This window comes from Periophthalmus magnuspinnatus, chromosome 6 (assembly GCF_009829125.3).
Source record: "Periophthalmus magnuspinnatus isolate fPerMag1 chromosome 6, fPerMag1.2.pri, whole genome shotgun sequence".
Taxonomy (NCBI): domain Eukaryota; kingdom Metazoa; phylum Chordata; class Actinopteri; order Gobiiformes; family Gobiidae; genus Periophthalmus; species Periophthalmus magnuspinnatus.
This window is the reverse complement of record NC_047131.1, coordinates 17,149,184-17,167,029: the sequence shown is the minus strand read 5'-3', so window position 1 is coordinate 17,167,029 and position 17,846 is coordinate 17,149,184. Positions and strand designations below refer to the sequence as shown.

The window sequence follows — 17,846 nt, the reverse complement described above, 5'->3', positions numbered from 1 at the left end:
CTAATTTGTATCACGTGTTTGTCGAATGCAGAGGATGTCTCCTCTCAAAAATTCAGAGCAATATATAACTTATTTTACTTGAGATAAACCATGAGTCTCTGATTGGTTAATCCGTCTATCAGTCGCTCACTCTGACCCGAAATCATATCAAAATATCGCTAATAGTATGTAGGACTTATGTTTAATTTTTCATAAATACAACCTACATGTGTTCTCAAATAAAAGTCTCGTCTAATACTGATCTTACTGCTAACAATTGTAGTGTTGCTTTACTCTTAGTTACAAAAGCAGTTTACGTGTCTGAATTTGTTCGTGTTTTCTCGATTTGGTTCTCCAGCTGTTTATCCAATCAAAAGCCGAATGAGCGCGTCACATGGGTTGCCAGATTATATGACTAAACCAGTTTGCAAAAAATATACCCAAAAGTGATTCTGAACAGCGAGTCATTAATCAGCGTGAGTGCATCCTCCATCTTTAGGACAGTGATTGAGTTCTGGATTCAGAGCTTTCACATGAGGCTGTCCATTTTTAAGGCCTATTTACTTACTTACATATAAGTTTTACATGTTAAAGCACATCATGTTTCATTATATTAAATACTACTGACTACAGATGTTATGTGAGGGAAGAGGTTAAAGATATAGTTTGTATTATCTGAATAAGATCAGCAAGCTTTGGGCATATCTTTTATTTTTTCCAAAGCCTTTGCAGCATTTTAGCAATAGTTAAAACAAACAGTAGCAAAATGAGTAAGTAATGAAGTATTATTGTTGTGAACCTGTTTTGTGGCTGGTTTGCAACTACTTTTTAAATAAAATTTTTATTGGATGTTATGCATGTTCTCGGGAGTTCAGGTTTTGGATTTGGATGGTTTTGGATGGTGTCGTGCCCTACATGCCTCAGTCAAGACTGAAGCTAAATGTGTTCAACTCTGCATTCAGGGCAAGGCCTGTAAATAGTGGTCAGAAGACACAAATAAGAAGTGGCTCAGTAGACCAGGCCATCCACTAACCCAGTGCAGGGAGGGGGTTTCAACTTAAGACTGGTACATGTATGTGAATATATGATATATTGAACATTCAACAACATGGTCGAATAGTGATACTATGGGTGAACTCACAGCAAGAAAGTCCTGGGTTTGAGTCCTGTGTCTAAGAGGGCCTTTCTTTGTGGAGTTTGCATGTTGCATAATGGTGGAGGTTTCCTTTGGGTGCTCCAGTTACTTCTACCACTAAGAATATGTGGGTCAGGTTGGGGCACAGTGTTGGCATGTTCACAGAGCAGCAACTTAATGCTCCTTTGTTCTTTTCCATTTGGTTTTATGGCAGTTTGTGTGTATCACACATTTAGGCACCTATCCTACTATTAATAGTAATGAATAGGCTCGACAGGCCTCTCAAAGCACTGTGGTTAGTATTCACTGATTCCATACTTTATAGTAAGTTACTACTGTAGGTACAACAGGCCTGTGCGAGCCAGGTCTCCCAATCTATGCCATGTCTTGCTCAAGGACACAAGAATATGCACTGTTGGGAGCAGGATTTGAACCGCCAAATCAAACTTTTTTTTTTTTAATAAAGAACTATATTCTATCCATTAAGTCAGACCATTCACAATGAAATATTGTGCCTAGTCAGTTCACATTTTCAGAAATCAATCCATATATCACTCATTTGAGGAGCAATTCAAGCATATTGAGCAGTAAAATACAATCTAGGGCTGCAATTACTGGTTATTTTCTTATCGCTTAATCTAATGATTTATTTTTTTTTCTTCGATTAATCGACTAATCATCTGTACAGTCCCCACTGTCATTGGGCCTGTACAGTCCGTGGTGCCAAGAGCCTGTACAGTCCGCGGGCATCATATCCAGCCTCCAGGGGGAGCAAAGTAAACTCTGGAGACACAACAGAAAAGCATTTCCCATGAATAACTTCCCTGATCAAAAACTGACTGACAATATCTTTTGTTTTTGCTCTGCTACATATTTTGACATATAGTTGAATAAATCTAGGTGAGCTTTTGTTTGTATTGTATTTGGCCTTTGTGGTTGCAGACTGCAGCAGAAGCGGTGCAGCTGCAGCTCTGAAGGGCGCGATAAGGACACGGCTGACGGCAAAAGGGACAAAAAAAACAACACAAAAGTGAAAAATGAATTGAAACAGCAGGAAAGGAAAGAAAAGTGCAGACCACTGACTCTGCACCGAGGCTATTTGACAGGAGAGAGTGAAATCGCCGTAACTGCTTTAGTGCACCCTGAGGTCACCCTGCGCTCGGACAGATACTGGACAGTTATTGCTATAGTCTCACCTCATTCTTTCAGAGACGTTCAAAAGACTTTTATGACTCTGAGAGAAAGGAATTATCGGATTTAAAATAAAGTAGGAACTCCAGGCGCAGACTATAGCAGCATAATGACTTTGCCAAAATTTATAACATAAGTTTTATTGGAATATTTCACCCATAATTGACATACCTAATGCCCTACAGGCCCAAGAAAAAGAAAACAGCAAATCACTTGTGAAGTTCAGTGTTAAGACAGTGGACTCAAAATGGGAAAGATACTACACAGGGAGCTTAAATGCTAAATCTATGTTATGGTTTAAACTATGAGTAATTAAAACATATGTAGCCTTAGCAATCAGCCAGTAAGTTACCTCAATAAATTTTAGTGTCCAATGCATGACCATTTTTACATTATCATGAACAAAATGCTTCTCAACTATAGCATTGTATGACAGAGAGACGTGGTTGTAATTCCCCCAGGTTTTGAGAGGACAAGGATTGCCCATATCATTTGAGAAAATGTATTCATTGTTCTTTTTTTATTACACCATTTTGTTGTTTGGAGCAATTATTGAGATCCTGATTAAAATTCAATTACTTGCACAGCCCTATGGGGAGGTAGTCTAATCGTCCTGCCTATTGTTCATCTTTTCATGCATGGGAGAATCTGCAAGTAGAAAAAGGCCAGTGTATAGACAATCTCAATAACAGAAACCGGGCTTTTTCTGCTTATGTTTTTGCAATAAGAGCGTTCCTCCGGGGAAAGCCGTGCGGGCCCCTATCTGTCACTATTCTGTGATATAGTGGCCACTGCACTGTGAAGGATAGTCTTCATTACACAACTGCAGATATTACTGTATGTCTACGAGTGCTACAGTGCCTGCCCTGTAAACCACAGTCAAACAGGGATATAGTGCTGTCTCATTACTGCTGAAAAGACATGAGACGCCCTGGTGAGCTTTAAACAATATTACACTTTGCTCTTGAGCGGCTGGGAAACATCTTCTGAAATTGCACATACTTGGAAGATGCAACTAAAACGGCAAACTTAAATGTGCACTGTGTAACTTTTTTGATTATATCACTTCTTTGCCGGAAAGGTTCCACAGTATGGCATTAAAGGCTCGCCTCTCCAGAGATATGACCTATAACTTGGTGAGAGAGAATGTTGGTGGTGCAGATCGACCTTGCTTCCATCAGTCTGCCGCAGGACAGCTGTGGCTACAATAGTAGTAGTTTACCACCACCGTGTACGGAGTGAATGAATGCTGCTTGGATGTTTGGAAAAGCAGTATATAAGACTAATGCATTATTATCTGTAAGTTTCATACCATACAGTGGAACATCTCAGACTAAGTAAAAACAGACGAACATGTGGTGGCTGGAATGTTCACAAGAAAAGTTCCATAGTGCACCTTTAAAGGGCTTATATTACACTTTTTTTTTATCCATGTTATAATGTTGGTTTCTCATCAAAAACATTTCTGGAGTTGTGTTTTGTTTCATTCACACATGTTTAACACACAAATCTTGCATATTTAAGCTGAATTCTTCTCTAAAACGGAAAATACTCTGTTCTACCTTATGATGTTATGTGGTAAAACAAAAAGTGCTCCACTGCATTTTTAAACTATATTCACCTTCACTAGAATAATTTGGATAATTTCAGCACTAGAATTGCCAATCTCTACTGAACTAAAGATAATGGGTAGCTGTTAACTTGAAAACTACTGCTTCGTGACATCACAAGGAGAAACGGAGCATTTTGAGCTTTGGAGATGTACAGACTAATAATATAAGGTTACTAAAACATGTGTGAATGAAACAAAACACAGCTCCAGGTATGTTTTTGATGAGGTAACAACATTATAACATGGCTTATAGCTCACAGGAATCTATTTTGTGTAATATAGAACCTTTAAGTATCTGCAGTAGTTTCTGAACTCTACACTGATGCAAAATATTGTTGGTTATATTTGGGGTTGTAGTCACAGCAGCAAAGTTGTTAGCATGTTGTATTTATCACAAGACCTTTGTGGATTGATCAACTTGGAAGCTTTCGAGAGTGGACTTTACATGACTTTGTTGCTTCTGCCCAACTTCCTCCAACTTTTGAAAAATATACTGTATTATTGAATGAATAAATGAATACATCTCAATTTCTCATACTTTCTAGTAACTCTGCAGAAAAATCTAAGCACATTTTTATTTTATCATCAAAAACATCTCATCTAAATGGGCCATTTTTGAGAACAGTATGAACTTGACCTAAATCTCTACAGCTACAGCTACTACAACGTGGACTTTGCAAGGTGAATTTATGAGATGAAGTCAGGCTTTATGACTCTCCTTGTTATATCATTTCTACAGTTTTTGTCAAATATTGTCTACTCACAAAATAAATATATCAGTAAATTTCAAGCATGTGACGGAGGCTGCATTTAGACATCTTGGAAACTACTTTTGTGCTTAAAATGTTGACTGCATTGATTTCCTCCACACACACACATAGACTGTAACATCTGTGGCGTCCATCTTGTCCTGTATCTGTCTCAGTACTCTGTCTCTGTGTGTGTTTATCTATTTTTAGCCATCGGGGTGCAGATGACCTTGGATTTGCTGGAAAAGAGGTTCTGGGCCATCGCCAAGCAGGTGACCGCAGCACCACACACGCACACACATGTTGGGCCATTTGGAATATTTCTCCCAAACACACTGAGAATGTCTGAAATGCTCGTGTAAATCAGGTTTATTGTTAGGATTATGCACAACGATAACACTTTAATCCAACTTTTTCCATTTTACGATTTTATATTTATAGTGTTATTTGGGATTGCTGGAGAAAGTTTTAGTAAAAGTTGGAAAAATAAATGAGCTTGTTCGATATATATGGGTTGTGTAAAAAATTTACTTCATCTTAACCTAACCTTAAAGCTCATATGTTACACTAAATGGATTTTTGTGAGCTTTACGCCATGTTATAATGCCACTGTATCCTCAAAAACATACACAATGTTGTGTTTTCTTTCATTCACACATGTTTGAGTAAGCCTGTTTTATTAGTGTGACATCTCCAAAGCTCAAAATAATTTGTTCCACCTTGCGATGTCATATAGTGGTAGTGTTCATGTTGAAATGACACTTGAAACACTTGTTGAAATGACTATTTAGTTTGAGGCTCTTTTATATTTTACTTTTTTTTCTTTTGCTTGTATACCTTGTAATTTCCTTTATGAATCCGTAACATTTACATCCATGTATTTATTGTATCAACCATAACAGCAGTCTTTCCCTTTCACTTACTGCTACTCTTCCCCTTATTCCCCTTACTCTTTTTCTTATTACTCTGACATCAATAGAGCAAGGCTGTTTGTTAGTCTTTCAAATCCTTTATGTTTATATTGAAAAGTAGTAATTGAATACATTCTCTTCTGCAGCACTTGTACCAGGATGACCTTGTGCTTCTTTGCAAACTTCTTTATGATCAGCTGGGAACAGAAGCCATTAATTAAACGCATTAACTCTCCGATTTTACACTTGGAGATTAAAAGTGAAAATTGCATAAAATAGTCTTTCATAAAGTTAAAGGGCTTAGGGCAGATTTTCAAAAGAGCTCAGTTTATCTGTATTTTTGCACTGATAGTTTATAGCGGGGATATTATCTAGTCCATGTGCGTTTGACCTTGTCCCAGCCACGGTGCGCTGAAGCAGGACGGGCCCGTGGAGGTCGAGGGGGTAGATAAGGGCTTGTAATGGGGTCTGACAGACTGCTGACTGCTCCGACACATTTACACTCAATGAAAAGTCGCCTCCATTCAGGAAGCAGGGAGAGCTACTGTTTCTGAAGAACTGTACACGGAGGAGAGGGGCTGGCTGTCTGCAGCTGCATGAAACAATAAATGAAGATTAGTGTTGAGTTGAGAGTAGAATGTATTTACTGTCATTAGAGGAAAAGTACACAATTAGAATTTAATCAATGGAGGGCGGGGGCTCTATGTATAGCTCTATGGACGATTTAATGCTTTCATTTTTTGTTAGGGATTGGCTCAACATATTTGCCTTATTCATATATTGGCTTCAATTGACATGACAACAGTTGTTCCTGTTTGTTTTTCCACAAGATTAAAATTCTATGGTCATGTCAGTGTTAGAACTCCACTTACGAAAAGGAAAAACAATATCACTTTTGATGTTAACTATATGGTTAACCCAGAATGCTCCTTGTTTCCTTGTCTTATACAAGAATGTCTATGTGCTAAATCTATTACGTATATTGATTTTTGTTTGTATTTTGCAGGACCCTGATACAGATGTAAGTATAAAACCCTTCATGCACATTACTTTTACAGGTATTCTTTTAACATCTTTTTATGATGATGCTCTTTCATTTTCAGTGTTCCAACATCGAAGGTGTGTGTCCTCTTAGCTGTGAGAGTGCTGTAAGTACTACTGCTAACTATACTTTTTTGCATTTATTTAAGCAAACTTTACACTGAAATGCTTCATGATTGTTTGTCTGTTTTTTAGGATCTCAACTGTTACTTGGTTGACAATAATGGCTTCATCGTACTTTCCAAAGAGAGAGACGAGGTAGGTTGTTTGAAGGTGCACTGTGCAACTTGAGTGGGTTCTCAATTACCTGCTTGTTATTGCTCTGGCTGAAAAGTTCCACAGTATGGCATTTACCTTAACTGTCTTGCATGTATTAATGTAGAGGCGTTTTATTGGTCAGAAAAACCTAACATGCATTACAACAATGACCACGAGGTCTCCTCTCCACAGATCAAACCTATAACTACATCTGTTTTGCAGTGAGATGTTAGGTTTAATGACATACTGTGGAACATTCCAGGCATAGCAACAGCATCTCCGTGGAGCAGTGAAGTAGGTGGCGGACAGACCTTCCCTCCAAAAAGTGACATATTTAACCTAAAAACTTGACATTGCCTTTTTGTTGCCGTATAGATAAATTATATTCGTAAAAACAACGTAATAAAACTGTTGTAATTTAAAGATTCACAATTATAAACCCAATTAAAAGGTTCATTTAGGGTCTCAGGTTATTTGGGTACGTGTTAAAATTAAATTAAATTGTGCTGTTGGCCTCATCAGTTTTGGAGAGTATCAGTCGAAAAGGTGACTCTAAATCTTCACCCTGCGGATCACAACTGCGCTCACAAACAACATCTGTGCACAACTGCCCCATTTAAGCACGTTTAATCAGTCTGCAGTGAGAGAACGGGTCACACACGCAGCTGCTCCATGCCGACCCCTTCTGTACAGGGGTGGGGCTGTGAGAATACGGAGAGGCTGTAAGGCTCTGCTACAGAAAAAAAAGACTATTGGCCACAGATATGAATATTGCATAATAACTTTTCATTAATTATACTTGTGTTCATTTATAAACAGCATTATGTCCCCGCAGTCATAATATCTTGCCACTAGATGAACAGTAAGGGATGGGCCAATAAGGATTTTTTTAGCTGATACTGATAACCGATATTTGGTGTGCTGCTGTGGTCGATACCGATATTTGGCTTTGACAATAGCCAGGCCCAGAAATGTATCTTAAATTGAAATAAATAAAGATCACAAATAGGAACATGAAATGATTTGTTACACACAGCCATATAACACTCTCTCTTCAAAAGGCCAAACTGACGCACTGAGATACAGATATCGGCTAATACTGATACAGGAACCGATGTATCGCCCATCTGTAATAAACACTACCTTTTAAATCAATTGTCAGAGAATCAAATTTATCAGCCCAAATTCCCTTGTTCACACTGGGTTGATGTCGGTCCAGGGGCAGTGTTTGTGTTTGCAGCAAAGGCAAAAGGCACTCTCCAAAGCTGTTGTCCATCTGACAGCTGCTTGTTAGCCCGGGATTAACTCAGTCTGTTAAGAGCCATATCACTGCGGATTAGGCCCCAATGCTCCTGCCCTATACCATTATATACCACTGCCAATGTGGGCTTTAGGATACGTTACATAGGTCTGTAGTAAGAGTGAGGCAAGACACGATTTCCACAAAGCAAGATGAGGCATGAGATCGGGTCCACAAGAACGAGACAAAACGAGATTTTTACATAATCTCTAATATGTAAAGGTGTGATTTAGTTCCCAAAGTTGGCTTCAGAATTTGTATTTACTTCATTTAATCATTTTGTTGTTACTTTTTGGAACTATGGCTTCTCAAAAGATACACTCATCGGCACTTAACCCTTTTTTGTCCAATCCAAATAGGGAAAAAAACTCACGATTATTTTTCTCATGTGTGCATAAATTTGCCTGGCGAGATCTTTTCCTGCCCTGTTTTGTAGTTTTCAACAAAGAGGTAAACATATTAATACTTTGTCGCAGCATGTCATTAACATTCCTTGTGTCATTGGACAAGACACCTCACCCACCTTTCCTCTGGTGTCTTTGTACACTTGTGTATGAATATTTCCAAACGCAGGACAACAGATTGAAGGCACATATTAGTTATATTCATTAGTATGCACAGTCTCCCCCCAGTAAACAAATCAGTCATTCTTTAAAAGCTCGTTAAATCATTCTACATTTGTTTTTCCATGTGTTTGGAATATTTTTTACCTCAACCCAGAAGCTCACAACATATTTTCTTTGAAGACACTGTATCAGATTTTTACTGTGAAGAATATGGAAAGGAGGAGTTCAAGTATCTCTGGATCTTGTTCACGAGTGAGGGAAGGATGGAGCGTGAGATTGACAGGCGGATCGGTGCAGCGTCTGCAGTGATGCGGTCGCTGTATCGGTCTGTTGTGGTAAAGAAGGAGCTGAGCCCAAAGGCAAAGCTCTCGATTTACCGGTCAATCTACGTTCCTACCCTCACCTATGGTCATGAGCTCTGGGTAATGACCGAAAGGACAAGGTCGCGGATACAAGCGGCCGAAATGGGTTTCCTCCTTAGGGTGGCCGGGCACACCCTTAGGGATAGGGTGAGGAGCTCGGAGTAGAGCCGCTGCTCCTACACGTTGAGAGGAACCAGTTGAGGTGGCTCGGGCATCTGCTCAGGATGCCTCCTGGACGCCTCCCTAGGGAGGTGTTCTGGGCATGTCCCACCGGGAGGAGGCCCCGGGGAAGACCCAGGTCACGCTGGAGGGACTATGTCTCTCGGCTGGCCTGGGAACGCCTTGGGGGTCCCACCGGAGGAGCTGGAGGACGTGTCCGGGGTGAGGGAAGTCTGGGAGTCCCTGCTTAGACTGCTGCCCCCGCGACCCGGCCCCGGATAAGCGGAAGAAAATGGATGGATGGATGGATGGATGAATATGGAAAAAAAAGTTAATTTCAAATTGTTTGTAGGGGTTTAAAGTTATTCTTCACTTACCTTATGCATTCTCATCCTAATTACTCAACACAATGAGTTTATAAGCGCTTTTCACAATTTTTAGAGGCCAGAGCGGAGTACTGCTAAGAACAACTAGCATGCTAACAGCGCACCACCTGGTTACCGGACAACAAAACGCTTTAATTACTTGCAGACAGCACACAGCGGTCTTATTTTGACCTCAAGAGCTGCTTATACAATATATTTATACTGGGGCAAGGCACATTTTGTTTAATTACATGGGAATAACACAGCCTTTTCATAGTGGATCTTTGTTGTTGTTGTTTTTTTGTGGAATTAAAAATTTTGAATAGCTGTGTTAAGTATTATCTGCTACCTGCATAAAATCTACAAATGTTGCTTTTCCTATGGTCCAAAGATATGTATGTGTTCAGTTATTGGTAATTCTTAATAGGAGGGTTAATAATGTGTAGAGTGTATGCGGACTATCAATTTGCTATAACATGACAAACCCAAATGAAGAGAAACTGCATTACATCTATTTGCTCATTTTTTATTATTTGTATGTCTGCTGCGTTCCGTCCGGCCTTACTAAGCAGATATTATGATAAACTGCATCCTCCGTGTTTTTGCTGAGCTGTCGATTTTTCAGGAAGCATAAGGAAGCTTCCCAGAATGCTCCTTGGTTCCTGTAAACAAAGAGGCAATGTGGCTGCGTCCGTTTGGCATTTGAGGGCAGTGTAAATATTTAATGAAAAAGAAATCAAGATGCTGCAGGTTTAAGTAAATGGGTTAACAAGGGATACCAGTCAATGTAATCAAAGAACATGTGGTTAACTAGTACTTTTTTTAAACTGGAATTGTATGATTTAATAGGACATATAAAACGATATTACAATTGCCTATCCACAGTGATGACCATATACACAAGTTGACAAAATATTTATGACGTTAATAAAGATAAAGGACACATGAATTATGAATGTTCCTGTTGCATTTGGGTCGTGGTGGTAAAGCTATTAATACAGCTGGCTTGCATGACCATAAATCAATAGTGATTCATTTTACATGTTACCTTGACAGTGACCTATGTGTATGGAGCTATTTTTGCGCTCCTGGGTCAGTAGGCTTCAAGTGCGGTCTGTAATCTCTTCACTGTGGCTTGGAGAACTATATAATCCAATGTACCTACACCTCCAAAATAGAAAATGTAACTAGAATATGTACTTTACTTCACAAATATACGAATACTGTATGTGTGTTATGTGAATACTGTGTCTTTTCAGTTAAAAATGTGGAAAAACTAAATTTGTTCATTATAAACAGCTTGCAACAGTCCAAAGTTTTTCCTCACACATTCCAAGTATCCTAATTATTCACTGCAATGAGTTCATAATCACTTTTTACAACTTTCAGAGACCAGAGTGTAGTTTTGCGTCACTGTAAAGCTAAAAAAAAAAAAAAAACTAGCATGTAACAGCGCATTTCCTGGTATGTGGCTGATGAAATGCTTTATATTTTCATAGAGGCAGTACAGAGCTGTCTCATTTTGACCTCAAGAGCTGCTTTTACTGTTTCTGTGCTGGGACAAAATATATTTTACTCAATCACGTGGAAAAATTGACTAAAAATGAACTAAAACTGTTGCCAGCTGCCCTCTAGCTTGACCAACAGACAGCTCGACCAACTTTATATTGGATCCCTCAACTTTTTCAGTTCTGATATTGAGTTTTAGACTTTCCTCATACCGACCAATACCAGGGCTTGTCAATAAAATGGTGTTTATCGCCTTAATAGCTGCAGTTTTCTACATAAACAAGCTCAAGCCTTTATTTCGTAGGTTCTGGATTTTAAAATGAGCCATGACATAACATATTTGAGCAGAAGCTGGTAGAAAAGAAAAGTTTTAGTCCTCGACATAGAGCTGGATGGGATATTGCGTCAGTATTCAAGACCCAGAAATGATACCACAGAATTTTATTATCTTGTCCAAAGACACAGCAACATTACTGGTTGGAGCTGGGATCAAACCACCAACTTAACCCTAATGAAATGGGTAACCTTGTCTGTCTTAATCAATCAATATCATGTACAATGCTACTTTTATATGAATGTCTTTTTAATACTATGTAACTTATTAGAAGGTCCCTTGTGTATCTGTGTTTTATGCCAGGAGTTAAATCTTGGTTTCTCCCCTCGCACTTGTTAGCATGCAGCCTTAATGTCCTGATGCAGTTGTAATGAGATGGTGGTAGAGACGTGTTCAATTGCTCCCAGAGGATGCTGCAGAGTTTTGGCACTTTTCCTCCTTCCTGTTTTTGCTCGCTCCTTCTGGCAATGAACACATGGTCAAATTTCACTGGTGTCAACTTTTATAATCAGCAGAGAAAAATCAAATTATTTATACTACTACTATTATTCACCATACTATTAAATGGGATGTTGGTGATCAAATCCCACTTTAACCATACTGTTGTTGTGTTCTTGGGCAAGTCACTTCTTTCATCTGGCTGGTATATGGTTAGTGGTTAAAGGGCCCATATTACGCTGTTTTCTGATCTATGTTATAATGTTATTTTCTCATCAGATACATACCTGGAGTTGTGTTTCATTCACACATATTAAACATACAAACTGCATATTTAGGCTGAGTTCTACACCTTCACTAGAATCATTTGGATGATTTCAGCCCTGGACTTTCCAATCTCTACTGAACTAAAGGTAAAAGGTATCTGTTAATGTGAAATGTACAGCTTGGTGATGATGTTTGAGTGTTTTGAGCTCGACCTTGAGACAGACTAACAACAAAGAGTTACTCAAACATGTGTGAATGAAACATGTGAAAACAACTCCAGATATGTAACAATATTATAATATGTCTTATAACCCACAAGAGTAAATTTTGTGTAATATAGGCACATTAAGAAAACATTTGTTAGCTAAAATACGGAACGCTATGAATTTATATGAATCGTTGAGAAGCAATCGGTTGAGTGGCAAAGGTATACAGTACAAAATTCTAACTTCAGGTCCACAAAGAGTTAAAAAAAAATTCACACAGTAATAAAAATCTGCTGCTCGCTATGGTGAAATTCCCGTCTCTGTTCTGCAGTTTTTGGTGTTTTGGTGTAAGGAAACATGAGCGATTTCTTTTGGTTGTTTATTTTCTGATAAGGGCTACTGTAGGCTGTAACCCACGCCAAAACAGAGGAAAAACAACAGCAGTCTCAACCCTTAGAGCCAGTCTCCAAAAACAAACCAATAACTCATGAATAGAAACTTCACATCCACTTGTTGGCATAGCAACCAAGTGTCACATGCAAAAGCAGTTACGTTAACAACAACACATATTTACAAGAACAACAAAGATGTCATCTCTGAACTAAACACAAAATATATATTATATTTTAAAACTTAATACCAGAACAAAAGCATAATCATTTAAACCTTACTTCTTTGCATTGTTTCAACTACAACTTTACATTCAGAAATCGTTCAAAGCTGTTCTGTTATTGTTCACCTCTGCTCCTTTTTCCATCAGGTGCAGAAAATCCCATAGACTTCTACTCTAAATGCACTGGTCTGTTTAACACCGAGGCTACAGGGAGAAGCCCTCACAGACCCCATTGTAAACCCAGCACTGTGGAGCTGTGGAGACTGAATGCTTTGAATAATTCAGACCAGTGGTGCTGAGACCAGAGCCCAGAGCAGACACATTACACGCCTCTAAATCAGTGTTAAGGACTTTGCACCACCGCATTTCTCCATTCGTGTGGTTTTCTTACTCCACCACTGCACAAAACCTGCTCCTCTGTTCCTCTCCATCTGCTGTCCAGCTCTTCTTATAACTCGTGCATAATGCAGTCTGTGTCGGGCCGAGCGGAGCCTTCCCAAAGACAAATCTCCCTCAGAGCTTAAATAAATTGCAGAGGAATAATTGAACGTAAGACTTCCCGAAGGCACGCACAGATCGCTCACCGCTGTGTTCACTTTCAAAGGCCAGTCGTTTGAATAATTCACAAGCTCCTCACGTTATTAAATGAAATAATTTACAACAAATGTCTGGACCATAGGCTGGATACAAGGAAATAAGTGATGGCCATATTATACTCGATAAACATTTGAATACTTTTTCCCTGGTTAAATCATCAAATATGCATGTTCTCCTTATCCTGCATATTCACGCTCTCCAGTGCCTCCTACTTTTTGTTCAAATGCAGGAGGGTCTGGAAACAGTGTACAGAGCACATCAGACAATAGTTTTGAGATGATACATTTAATGAGGAAGACATCTCCTCTTAAATATCCTGGTAACATTCAGAACAAGATATTTAATAAACCTACGCCTTTCTTGTGTGTCTTTACTTTTTACACTATTTTTACACTATACTATATATCTTTGTAGCACTGACAATGTCCTGTCCATGCTCCTTCACTAGATACATTGCATGACCTAGCAAGCCATTTTTAATATTAGATTTTTTTTTTCTGTAAACACAAATAAAAAAAATATTGAAATTTAATTGAACGATCCATACGAGTTAATGATTTTTTATTTATTATGAAATAGTATTTTTAAATTCAAAATAATATTTCTCCAAAACTGTATTACTCAGCTCACTCATGTCATCTGAATGTGAAACTTAACTGTACCCTCTGTGTACTGTTTCAGGTCGGCCGTTTCTTTGGTGAAGTGGACGGCTCTGTCATGGCTTCCCTGCTCAAGATGGGCATGTACAAGAAGTAGGACATTTTCTTATATTATTTGATCTTATTTAAGTTTGTCCCATTGGCTATTGTGGGCAAAAGATAATTTTACTTATTGATTACATTGTACTTTTTGGATATTTCAACAAAAAGTACAGTGTAATCAGTATGGAAAACTGGCTCTTGCCCCCATCTGGGAATATGACATCATTACATCTAGTAAATGGGATAAAATTGTTCACAATTATTAAACCTGATCATTTCTGTTAGTGTCTGATAAGTCTTAGCAGGTCTAATATAGCAAGTCTGAGCGTCCAGACACTCAGCAGTAGTTACCTTACTGTACCTTATGGCGTAATCTAGAGATAGTAAAATGAATGAAATTATGTAATGGACAATACTCTTGTGTTTCTGGTAGGATTTCCTTGTATGATTACCAAGCCATGTGTAAAAACATCCACCATCACCACAGCAGCGCTCGGCCTCTTCTGAGTGTAAGTGCTATGAGAGGACAGAAACATTAAATATTCACTGGTTTAACTGTATTAACTTGTCATTGTTTTTAAAGCCTTTTTATGGCATTGTTGCATTGATGAGATGGTTCTTCTCCCATGCACTGATGTAAGTATGAAAATGTACTATTTATAAATAAAAAATCACAATAAATGACAGAGATATGATTCATGTCTGTTTCTTGTCCACAGGTTTCTTCTGGACTTTAACTTCTGTGGACTGTGGCACTCTGATTATTTTGTGGAAGGTAGGACTTTCTTAGAATAACAATAATAAAGTTAACAGGACTCGGGATTAAACTATAACAACCTGTTGAACCACCATCTCATTACTCAAGATAACACTAAACTAAATACTAAACCACGTTCTGTACTACCATTTCTGTATTTGCCATTTTTACTGAGCTCAACAGTGACCATCCACTGCTTGCTTTTAGAAGTAAATTTCTCATACATTTTTTTCATAGACTTCATAGTCTATTAAATAAAATAATTAAACGTTTGCTTGGGACCAATCAATAAATGAATAGCTGGTTAACACCCATTGTGTTTTTAAACTCTTAATATTTGAATTTTCTAAAAAGTATATGGGAAAAATGAATGGCAAATTTACTCCCGGAACCATAAGAGGCTTCAAAGTGGGCGGAGCTGTTGAGCTCCATTGTTGAATCCCATTGTCAAGTCATTGGTGTTGCATTACGTTGTTCTTCCTGTCACACTATGTCCTGTGTCCTGTCCTCTTCATATGACCTCTTCATCTTCATCATCATCATCATCATGTTCATGATTGTGTCCATGCTTGGGTCTTGGTGTCTTCATCTCATCATGCTACTATTAGCCAAGGCGGGCTATCACACCAGTGAGTACAGACCTGAGTAGGAGCTAGGCTAAACTGTAGTACTGTGGTATGAATAACGTGTGTGTATTCGTGTGTAGCTCATAAACAGAAGAAGGTGGAGGCGTATATCCCATGTGAGACCGGGTATCCTGGGTTCATGAACGAACCCAGCGTGAAGGAAGCCAACAGCCTCATCAAGTGTGGACGCTGCCAGAAGTACGGACAACTACCTTCAACTAGTCTAATTATTACCTAAATATCAGCTACTCAATGTTTAGAATACAACAAACTGTACAGTAGCGATGTCAAGATTATTAGGTTGATGAATAATTAGGTTGAAAAATTTAAATCTTCATAAAAGTCATTGTTCATTTGTCTGTTAATGTCACATTAACTTTATTTTATCATTCAGAAAGTTAGATTTTATAAAACTAGTCACATACTCTTAACATATTGGATAACAAAACTGAAAGAAAATCAAGGACTGGTTATGATGTCAATAATTCTGAATCATTTTTAAACCGTGGTGTTTTTTGTCCCAGTAATTGTAACACTAAACCTGGTAGGGTCTACTGCTTTCCTCAATGCAGATAGAGTTATAGAGTTTAAGGCCATATTGTGGAACATTTCAGACAAAGTACTAAGATCTCCATGGAAATAAACAGGCGGCATACTCCCTTGCATAGTGCACATATACATATTGTATTTAACATATTCATATTTCAGCCTCATTTTGGTTCATGTTAGGCTTATGTTGTAAATTTGACACATTGGCCTTTAAATGAAAATGTATTTAAATAAAATATAACATAAAATAGTGATATAAATATAACAATAATATCGCTATGGTAAGTAACAATGCTGTAATGCTAAAGACCTCTTGTATGTGGTTTCTCCCTGCAGGATGTTTGTGGTGCAGCAGGTCCCGGACAGTAATCTGGTGCTGGTGGTGACTCAGGCCGACTGTGACTGCTCTCGTCAGTACGGACCCATTCTGCTGCAGCCCAAAGAGATCAAATATATCCTTTACCTGCAGATGATGGATACACGCAACCATGACATTATATTAAACGTCATCTATCAATTGCAATGGGTAAAACAGTCCACAGGGGGGCAGCATTGATTCATTAGGGATGTAATATTCAGATCACAGTATTGACCACTTTATTTAAGATTACTTTCAAATTGTGGGAAGGCTTACTATATAATATCTCAAAAAGTCCCAACAGTGCTATCATTTTTTTATGTACTCTAAAGTATTTAATGTATTAAGCATAAGGGAGTGCAGCTTGATATACTGCAATAGTTTGAGATTGTAGCAGCAAAATATCATCATTATTGTTAATTACAGTATTAGTAATGAGAAATTAGATGTACCAGCTCCAGTCTGAGGTGTCCTTTTTCCCTTAACACCAGTGAACATAACGCCACACTCAAATGTAACAGGATGAAGTCACAGAAAGTACGACGGAGACCTGAGTCCTGCCACGCCTACCACCCAAAGGTCTGTGTACAAACAATACATTTGGAATTATAATATGTAGTCTTTATCTTACATACATGCATTTACTTATTCAAAACTCTAGGAAGGAAAAAGGTTATAGCTTCTCAAATATGTTTAAGTTATATATGAATTTATTGATTAAAATTGACAAATGTAATAAACGAAGGCCATCTCATCTGATCTTGGAAGATAAGCAGGGTTGGGTCTGGTTTTGTAGTAGGACGGCAGACTGCTGGGAATATCAGGTGTCACAGTGGGGCAGCAGTGGCTCTAGTGCTACTGTTGTGTCCTTAGGGAAGACAGTTGACACTATTATGAATGTGGTGTGTGCAGGAGTGTTAGTGGTAGTCAGACAGGCTGATGGCGCAGATTGGCAGCCTCCCTTCCATCAGTCTCTCCCATGGCAGTTGTGGCTAAAATAGTAGTTTACCATCACCAATAAAAAGAGTGTCTTGAAAGGTGCTATACAAATCTGGTGAGTTGTTATTATTATTAAACATCACCCAAACACAGATTTGTGTGTGATCTGGGAGAAAATGTGAAGACGTTTTTGTAATAGTGTGCATTTCAGAATGGATTTGATTATAAGTGAATCTTGAATTTCCATTGGGATCAAAAAGTATCTGTCTAATCCTAATTATTGATTTGTGAGAATAACACAAACATTATCCTCAATTTTTTATT

At 38.3% G+C, this 17,846-nt stretch overlaps 1 protein-coding gene across 1 annotated transcript in view; it reads left to right on the top strand.

The window, feature by feature from the left end:
• LOC117371833 (voltage-dependent calcium channel subunit alpha-2/delta-4-like) overlaps positions 1-17,846 on the top strand; it is a 55,943-nt gene that overhangs the window by 37,597 nt on the left and 500 nt on the right. Inside the window, exons 27-38 of the mRNA XM_055222673.1 lie at positions 4,877-4,938; positions 6,584-6,598; positions 6,681-6,725; positions 6,814-6,876; positions 14,274-14,344; positions 14,727-14,802; positions 14,877-14,929; positions 15,013-15,068; positions 15,659-15,679; positions 15,757-15,874; positions 16,562-16,682; positions 17,085-17,162. Coding sequence (XP_055078648.1) covers positions 4,877-4,938; positions 6,584-6,598; positions 6,681-6,725; positions 6,814-6,876; positions 14,274-14,344; positions 14,727-14,802; positions 14,877-14,929; positions 15,013-15,068; positions 15,659-15,679; positions 15,757-15,874; positions 16,562-16,682; positions 17,085-17,162 — 779 coding nt within the window. The remainder of the gene's footprint in view (positions 1-4,876; positions 4,939-6,583; positions 6,599-6,680; positions 6,726-6,813; positions 6,877-14,273; positions 14,345-14,726; positions 14,803-14,876; positions 14,930-15,012; positions 15,069-15,658; positions 15,680-15,756; positions 15,875-16,561; positions 16,683-17,084; positions 17,163-17,846) is intronic.